Source organism: Leuciscus leuciscus (assembly GCF_965113295.1).
Source record: "Leuciscus leuciscus genome assembly, chromosome: 8".
NCBI classification, from domain to species: Eukaryota; Metazoa; Chordata; class Actinopteri; order Cypriniformes; family Leuciscidae; genus Leuciscus; species Leuciscus leuciscus.
In genome coordinates, this window is record NC_138732.1 from 19,663,160 (window position 1) to 19,673,229 (window position 10,070).

General features: G+C 36.0%; 1 protein-coding gene across 1 annotated transcript; it reads left to right on the forward strand.

The window, feature by feature from the left end:
- Positions 1-6,365: 6,365 nt before the first annotated feature.
- On the forward strand, positions 6,366-9,277 carry sox3 (SRY-box transcription factor 3). Its single transcript, XM_082177502.1, has one exon. It carries the CDS (start codon positions 6,583-6,585, stop codon positions 7,480-7,482), a length of 900 nt encoding a protein of 299 aa, XP_082033628.1. The 5' UTR covers positions 6,366-6,582; the 3' UTR covers positions 7,483-9,277.
- Positions 9,278-10,070: the final 793 nt, after the last annotated feature.

Sequence of the window (10,070 nt, forward strand, 5' to 3'; positions counted from 1 at the left end):
GTCTCCTCTGTGTCTCTCTCTGCCAAGGTGAACAGATTCATCCCCAGGCACCCAATCCATTATCCTGTCAACAACAGCAGGTCCCTGCCACAGTTAGCAGCAACACTGGCCGTAATGAAATCATCAGTAATCCCAAAACTCATCTCATCATACCCAAGGTAATTAATGCATTTGGAGGGCGATGGCTAACTCTTAATTAAATTATGCTTATTTTAATGAGGCCTTTATGTAGAGTAAATTTATAGCCAGTATCTCCATTATCAAGTGCTCGGCGCTCAACAGAGATTTGTCATTTTCACCTCAAATCACTGGCTGATTAACGTAATGAAGCCCATGATTAATATATCAATTTATACTTGTTTGTTTCTTTCCTCGAGATTCAATAAATTACCCTGCGTAATTAGTTCTTCAGGATTTTGCCCCAGCCAAAACCTCAGTTCTCGCTAATAATGCATAAAGTATTATCGTTACGTATATTCATTTTAGAATCATTTAGAGATAACAACTTTGTGGCATTAATCATATTACAAAATTGGGTGTATTTAATTAATTAAAGATATAGCCTGCAAATTAATTGTGCATTTCCACAATATTATCTTAACTAATGAAGGCCTGACGAAGCGACTGTTTCATTTTTAAAAGGCACCAGATTAGTGGGATCTTAATTATGTTTAAAACAAAAGCCATCTGCTTGCCACATTTGGTGCAAAGCAAAATCAGACAACTCAGCATTCTCTGCTAAACAAAAAAGGAGAAAGTTTCTATTGTTTTGGAGAAACTGTAGAACATGGAAATGATTCAAAAGATACATGGAAAATAATGAGGTTTGTAATTAGCCTAGCAGCCAATGATGGCATTTCAATGATGGCAATTCTGCAAGTCTGACTGATAAAAGACAACATGGAGTTAACCAAAATGCGTGCTGCGTTTTGCTCAGGGTGCTCAATATGATATTGTGGAAAATTATGTTTTTTATTTAAATTATTTAAATTTATTTTCTCATTTTAAAATAATTAAACAGCTCTAGGCATGACTCACATGATACCCTAATCGTTTTTCTGACAGGCACTTAAACTAGAGACATTATAAACATTATCACAGTGCTGATGTGCAGGAGACAGAGACACCGCTTTAACACATTGAGAAATTCCTTCACAGATACACTCAGCCAAATCTAATAACACCTCTAAACTCAAAGACAATTGCTTGTGCTATTAGAATTTGCTCAGTGATTTAATCAAAACTATATTTATAGTAATTTTCTGCTAAATTAAATCAGCGGTTTAATTGAAATTAGCTTTCACCGGGTTAGAATGAATGTAGTTAAAACTATTTTCATTTAACGCATCATGTACTAAATGGGGTTTTATTAATGTTTCGCTAAAATGTTCCTCCTGAAAGTTAAAGATATTGTAGAAAAATGTTGTCATTGAGGAGCAAATAGGGTCTGTGTATTCACAGCATGTGCTGCATGTCTTAATGTCCCAGCAGATGATGGGTGCACATTAGCTTCATGCTGCATTAGATCACAAATCCTATTTATCACCGACTGGGCTAAAGAGCTTCTCAAACATGCCTTGATTCTTCTATTGCAACGCACTTCTCTTATATATTGTGTGCTTTACGGTGAAAATGATCGTATTCTTTGTAAATGCATATTAACAATTGGCATACATCTGAACAATTTAAAAAGGGTAGTTGAAAAGAAAACCCCACATCTGTTTTTGTATGTATGCACAAGTTTAGGTGGTCATGCCTTGATTCTATAGTAAATAAAGACATTTAAAAAAAAAAATGCTGCCTTAAATTAAGTACAATCAACTTTGACGTTTAAGTCATTTCAACTTAAATTAAATTAAACTGACTTTAAAAAATTTTTTTTTAATCTTGCATAACTAATAAAAAAGTTACAAATTTCTTAACTTATTCTGATAAGTTAAAGCATTGTAAAAACATATTATTGTCATAACTTATTGATCATATAATTTTTTACAGTGCATAAACACAATAGGCGTGACCTGGAGGGACTTTAGTTTGCTGTATTACATGATACAAATAGAACACCATTCTGCATAATGTGATGCCTTTATATCCTTTTATATCTAGAGTGTGAAGGACATTTCTTCTTTTTCAGGTAACAGTGCTTATCTTTTCTCAGACTGTATATACAGACAAAACAGTTGCATGGACATCAATGGAAGACATCATGTGCTCTAGTGTTCAACCTGTACATTCCCTGCAGGTACTGAGAATCTTACTTGCCTTTAATGGTGAAGAAACTCAAAGAAACGGATAGATAGTGTTGGAATATCAGCGAGAAAAATGTTTCAGTCTCAAATGCTTAAACAATTTAATTCTGATCTAGTTTTTATTTTTCAGTATAAAGTCTGGAATAGGCCTATTGGGAATTTAAATGAAATGAATATCGTTCACTCATTTAGAAATAGAAACTTCAAAATGAAAAAAATATATTTTTCTTTTCTTTTGACAATGAGGAAAATTGGATTGATTGTGATGTCTAAATTTGGCTGTCGCTTTAGTGGCTTTGAGTCCCACATGTTGTTCATTCGATCGTCGGATATTGTCCACATGCAAGTGACAAAGTGACAGAGCAACAGTAAAGCGCGCTTTACAAAATTGCTGAGGACAGACAATGTGTGTGAGGAAGCAAAACTTGTAATATTTATCTGGAATCTAAACCAAAACGATCTATTATACATTAAATGATTTGTTTCGATTGCAAAAGTGTTGTGAATTATCAGAAACGCGCACATTAACTTGTTTTTCGATTAAAATAGCCTAAATAAAAAGTTTAAAACGTTAGTGACTCAAAATGCTTGTGATAAATTCAAGTACGATAATAAAAATAAAAAAAATCGTTGTTTTTCTTTTTCTTTTGCATAATTCAGTTTTACAGCAACGATCACTGTTGGCTTTATTTTAAGGACCGGACTCATATGTTTCAAGTATAAAACGGATATCATTCCAATAGTTCACAGTGACATATGAAAGAAGGTCAGATCCAAGCCTCTTTTCTTTAATTGACCAGTGAATATTATTTTACCAGTGTCACAGAACCAGAGGGGACGCAACCATTCAGCGAAATACAATAGGAATAACAGACCGTGGTGAAATTGCATCTTCATTTGCATATTCGGTTCAAAAATCATGCAAATCTCAATGAGACGGTCTTTATTGTGCCTGCAATTGAAAAATCATTCTGTTAACCATGGTAACTCTGTCCTTATTCGTAGCCAGTGAATTGAAACAAAAAAGTTATTAATTCATACGGTTATGACATTCAAATGGACTCCAGGGAAATGCTTAATGGTTCGGGGACATTTGATCTAAAAAATCGGAGGTGAAGATTATACATAAAGACTTGTAATATATATATAGGTATATTTTAGTTGGCTACTATCGTTTTGGCTACAGGCGTCGTTTAACGCTATTCATATGTAGACAGAATATAAGGCTACTATTATTCAAAATGACTATTTTTCACACTTAATCGGAATAATTGTATATAGCCATCCTACAGCCATTTTTAAAGTACAAATAATAGGCTACAAGTATTCTTGTATACCTAAATGGTAAATAATCCCCTTTTCAACCCGTAAAAATCACTCCAAATATTCATAGTTTTTCCCACATAATTGTGGCTCGAGCTCATGTTTTTAAAGCGGGTGTGTCGCGTGCAGGCTTATTTGACTATATCAAGTCCACTTATTTGAACTTATAACAACCTACTAAAAAAAAAAAAAATAATAAGACTCTGTGTGGCATTATTATTTATTTCCACTTTAATTGTTAAAGTTCAGCTAATTAACAAGTGAATACACGGGTTCGAGAAAGAAAAAAAAACTTTACACGGTGATAAAGAATAGAAGTCCTGGTGATTTGTTATGGTATTGTGGGTCTCTCCATAGTTCATCACGACAGAACGAGTTGTTAAAACGTTCAGCTAATAAAAACTATCTTAATTTCTCAGGTCATACATGTGACATATTAGGCAATAATTAATTGTAATTTATTCATTTTCCACCTTATGCTTTCAATAGAAAAGGTTAATAATTTTAGATGTTTGCATTTGCTGTTAATTTTTGAGTGTTAATTAAGATATAATGGATTGTATTTATCTGCTGCACAGTGGCAGTTTTAGTCTATTCTGGTCATTTGAACAGTCGCTATTGCCTACTACACTAATGGACAATTCACTGCCACCATCATACACTTGAGTGATTTTCGGAAGCCTTCGGAGCTCAATGATGTTGAACACTGGAAGGCTTTCCTGGTGGTCCTCGGCCTTAGCTCACGTTAATTAGGAAATTTGGAGAACAGAAGCCATCATTACCGAGCTCCGGGTAACTGGGAGTTTTCCTATTCCCGCTGTCTCCATACATTTCCATAAGCAGATTACAAGAGGATATGTTCCTGAAACCACTCGGATAAATCACCGGTTTCGTGGAATAAGTCTCTAATTAGAACTTTTGTCATAAGGGCTGGTGCACTGCTATTCATATTAATGTAAAGTAACTAATGATGGTCCAAATGACACATTTACTTTATCTCTCTGATGAAACTGAAAGCGACCGAAAAACAAAAGATCCACTGGTTTCCCCAGTTTTGGATATGGCTATGGCAGTTTCTCTCCATGATCATTTTTCAGTGAAAATTTGTTTATTTAGCCTTCTAATCACAAATGCTAGCTACTAGTGTTTTATTTGACGTGACAAATTAACCTGACTACCCAAAATCGTATTTATAACTGGGCAATGTTTTATTAATTTTTTTCTCTATATCAAATTTGTAACCCGATCGCTCTTTTAAATTGCTCTATATCATGAATTATTATAATGCTTTTCATATGTAAACATCGGGCCTGAATAACTGCATTGAGTAGGCCTAACAACACTTGCACTTGTTAAGACCAGTTTGGAAAGTAAATAACGGAGACACGTTGGGGTCCGTGTCCAAATCGGTCACACACGGTGAAACTTCTCTAAATGGTTGAGTCGTTAGTGAGTGGTGTTAAAAGCCCATCGTGAATATTCAGTGCTGTAATCGTTCAGTCTCAGTGGCGATGAATGTGTTAAATGTCGATGTTCTTCTCGATGGACGGTGTGCTAATAGGCTACTGACCCTTTCGAAGGTGTCATTTCTCCCCGGGAGACTGAAAACCTCTCCCAAACCAACACGTCTTACTACTCGAGGCATTTGTAAATCACATAGCCGATAAAACGCGCAATGTGTGCAATTAGCAATAATTGGTAATGCAAAAATAAATAGGCCTAATTAACATACACTCCAAATTGACGTGGCAGTTCTAAAAAGTAATTTATAGAGTTGTAGCAGTATCAGTTAGTCTAGTTTTGCTTCAGAACATTACAAAATTCATCCACAGGGGGGCGTTACTGTATTAATTTTGTATTTGCACTTAATTTGTAGACACTTGGCAAGAATTGCGACGTGTGTTTTTAAAACTCAAAACTATTTTGTTTAATTTTTATTTATTTATTTTTTATTAAAATTATATTGCCGTTATTTTCAGCTCAACTTGTAAACCTGCTTTATAGGCTACTACTGAGATGTCAAATAAAAGTTAGAATAAATTGAGACAAAGAATGTAAATAGCTTCTTCAATAGTTTATTATAATATTTATTATAGTTGAGTAATTTTACAAGTGTTAAAATCGTCCTTTTAATCAATGTCAGCTTTAAGAGCTTTAATTCCCACAGTCTAACTCTGTGTTAGAGCATAAGTTAGCCAACCAAAACCCAAGCTTGCATTAGCTCATGATTGTCATGTCGCTTAAGATCGAACTTTGAATTTAATTATTTGATTCTTATTATTTGTGTAATTACTAATTATTATTGCCTTGGTCGTGTCAGTGTAAGGCAAAGTTTAGGATACAGTATAGCCTACGTTTGATTTCATTAAGTAGAATCTAACCTGATTCTTGCCTTTATTTGTATTAAATAAATTAAACATGCTTCTTTTTTTTCATTCTTTCTTTTTTTTTTTTTACGTTGAACAGTTTCCGCATTTTCCGTATGAAAGTTTGGAATTCAAAATATTTATTTAACCCTATCGGTAGGCTACAAAAGTAATGTAAGGAAGGCTAACATTTTCCATTAAATAACGACCGCTTTAAAACAATATTTGCAAAGTGATTACTATTGTCAAAGTGCAAAGATGCCACTTATGTATTTTATCCCACTTAAAGTGCATCCCGAAACACAGCGGTGCCCGGACAACGCGCTGCTTGGATGGCGGAGTGTGATGCGCTCTCTGATTGGTCGGCGCTGAGCTCATTGTTATGCTGTCAATCCAAATCACATGGCCGAGCCTCTATTAACAGCTGAGCTTAGCGCACAACTTTTCAGAGTTCCGTAGCAGAGCAGAGTGAGACACACGGGACAGCTGTGGAGACATTTGAAACTTGAGTTCGGTGCTTATGTGACTTGAGTTTTTGCTCTCTGAACTTTTGACTGACTACCGACTACTTTATTTTGTGAGACTCTTTAAATTTCAGCGTTGTCTTTCGAGTGCTTTTAAAGCACCACTTTTAAGTAGTTTGAATGTATAACATGATGGAAACCGAGATTAAAAGCCCCCTTCCACAGTCCAACACGGGCTCGGCGGCGGGCGGCAAAAACAACAGTGCCAACGACCAGGACCGGGTGAAGCGGCCTATGAATGCTTTCATGGTGTGGTCTCGCGGTCAGCGGAGGAAGATGGCACAGGAGAATCCTAAAATGCACAACTCTGAGATCAGCAAGCGCCTCGGTGCTGACTGGAAACTTTTGACTGACGCCGAGAAGAGACCCTTCATTGACGAGGCCAAGCGGTTACGAGCCATGCACATGAAGGAGCACCCGGATTACAAATACCGTCCCCGCAGGAAGACCAAGACCCTGCTGAAGAAAGACAAGTACTCCTTGCCAGGAGGACTCTTGGCGCCCGGTGCCAACGCTGTCAACAGTGCCGTCTCGGTGGGCCAGCGGATGGACTACACGCACATGAACGGCTGGACGAACAGCGCGTACTCCCTCATGCAGGACCAGCTGGCCTACACTCAGCATCCCAGCATGAACAGCCCCCAGATTCAGCAGATGCACCGGTACGACATGGCGGGACTTCAGTACCCGATGATGTCCACGGCCCAGACCTATATGAACGCGGCGTCCACGTACAGCATGTCACCAGCATACACGCAGCAAACTTCCAGTGCAATGGGTTTGGGCTCCATGGCTTCAGTGTGCAAGACGGAACCCAGCTCTCCTCCACCGGCCATAACCTCTCACTCTCAGCGTGCCTGTTTGGGAGACCTGAGGGATATGATAAGCATGTACCTGCCGCCCGGAGGAGACAGCGCCGAGCACTCCAGTCTACAGACCAGTCGGTTACACAGCGTTCATCCGCACTATCAAAGCGCAGGGACTGGCGTGAACGGAACGCTACCCCTAACCCACATTTGAAAGACTCCTAAAAAAGACTAAGTACTTCGGATACTTGAACATTTTGGTTTGCAAAAAGAATCGAAGTTCAATTTCGTTTTTGAAAAAATAAACTATTTTTAATCTCAATGAGTTGTCCGTTTGAAAGCATTTTATGACGACATATCTGGGACTTCAGAATAAATTGCATTGCAGAGGAGCTTTTGTCATAAGCTGTAAAGCAATCAACGTCTGTAGAAGAATATTGGACTTCTGACTTATTTGCCGCCAGAGTTTGTCTTTATGAAAAAGACACGTGGCTTCGTGAAGAGGCTGTATTTCAAAAACAAAAAAAGAAAGAAAAAATGGAGGGAGAGAGTATGTTCACTCATAAATGTTTACACTTATTTTTAGAATGTCGATTTTGTCCAAATCTGTGTAGTCTTTTTGTTGTTCATTTATGAACTAGGTTTTATTGAAATGAAATACTGTGCTGGTCGCAAGCGCAAAGTTTGTTTTATTTATAGTGAGTTTTTTTTTTTTTTTTTTTAAAGCTTGTGAACCACTGTACGTCTTTGCTGAAATGTTCCACTCTTGTTTTGTGAATCTTCCTTTCTGTGATGTTATGGCAGTATCATGTTAATCCATTGTGTGGGACTGAGAGTTTTATTTAAACTGACGTTTCTACTTAAGACTAAATGAATAAATTTGTTTTACAAAAAAAGTTTATGACATCAATTTTTTTTTTTTTTTTTTTACTTCAGATTTTAATTTGGTTGTTCAGATCGTATGTCTATCTGGAAACCAGTGACTTTGTCAAATTCGCTTGAACCCAAATGTGGTAATTTGAGGAGATCGGTTAAATGAAGAGTAAATTTGCGAATTCAGACACGCTCGCTACCAAGCAGATGTTAATACGCGTGAGTTGGTTTTACACATTCTCATCAAACAGCAAATAGCATATTTGTATGCCTCTCAAATGCTTAGAAATACAATTGTTCTGTAAATGACTCTATAAATATTATTCTATAAGTGAATAGGCTAATTCATATATCTTCCTAAATACCGGATGTCTTTTCACCCTAAAGTATCAACTGGTGTATATTATAGCCTTAGTCCCAATAATAGCCTAGGCCTACTATAGTAACCATAAAATAGAACTTATTCGTTGTTTTCTTAAGATACACTTTATGAGAGATTTCTCATTTGCAAGAATATATAGGCCTAATACACAAAAATAAACAACGTGCAAAATCATAAACGCTTAAAAGGGACAAAAATGTAAAAAAAAATGTACCTCATATTTTCTAAAGTGTGTAATTTCCTCCTGCATTTTCACTTGTTGACTCGTCTAGGTACACACAGTTCCTCAAAATTACTTGTATAATTATGGTTAACTATAACTATATTTAATCCCTTGAATTTGTCAGAACCAGACGATGAAACTAAGGATGAATTCTGATAATTATGTTCATAATAAGAGATTAATATAGGGATAATTTCTCTGCCATTTCACTTTATGAGTTACCAAGTGTGGCCGATTTTTTGTTGGGTCAGACAGAGGTTAAATATTTGAGTATCTTATTTTGTGCATGATTTGAATATCACACCATATTGTCTTTTGGTGTGTTTGTCAAGGGACCGTTTTTTCCTTATCTTTCTTGCTGTATAGTTGGCCAAGGAGAGGAGGAACATACAAGGCCGTTTCGGACTGCCTTTTGTAATTTAGGGTGTAATTTCCACTACTGAGTCCTCAATATATAATATGTATAGTAGCCTATATGTACTGTGTACCATGCACTCATAAAAATAAAGACTCTTCAATGGCTCTTTACAACATCTTTGGTTCAACAAAAATTCTCTTCTAATAAAGATATACATTTTATAGGAGATTAAAATATAAATGCATTTTTTAGATCAATGTGTTGGTTTTTAAAATCATAGATGCTTTTGTAAAGAACTACAGAATAAAGTTCTTAGTACGATAGGCTGAAAAAGTAGGTGTTCAGATATGGATTTTCCAACTGAGGATTTTGGATGCTTAATTTAACTTGTTTTTGAAATATAATTTGTTCATTCACATTCAATAATTATCCATTCTGCAAAGCACCATACATTTTCTGAATCAAACTGATTTGCATTTTGAATAACCTAATACAACTTAACTTTAAAAACTCTCAGGACTTATTGCATTATGAATACTCAGTAGTTTTAAAATGACCCTTCTTAATTTAATCTCAGCTATTTACATTTTCACCTAAATGCTCAAGAAAGAGATTACGTCCACTTTTAAAAATAAAGGTTCCCAAAGGGGGCTTGTGCAGCAATGCCATAGAATAACCATTTTTGGTTCCCCAAAGAACCTTTCAGTGAACAGTGCAGTGAAAGAACATTTGTAAAATCTAAAGAACCCACTTCCACTATAAAGAACCTTTTCTGCAAGGGAAAAGATCCACGGTTGTTAAAGGTTCTTCATGGAATTGTAGAAGCCAATTTTAAGAGTGTATAAGGAATACTTTAAGAACTCAGATTCTGATGTCACTTTCAGTATTTTTGCACAATTGTTTTGATTATTTAGAGATTTCTCATAACAGCTATGAAACAATATTTTTAAATGACGCTGTCACACT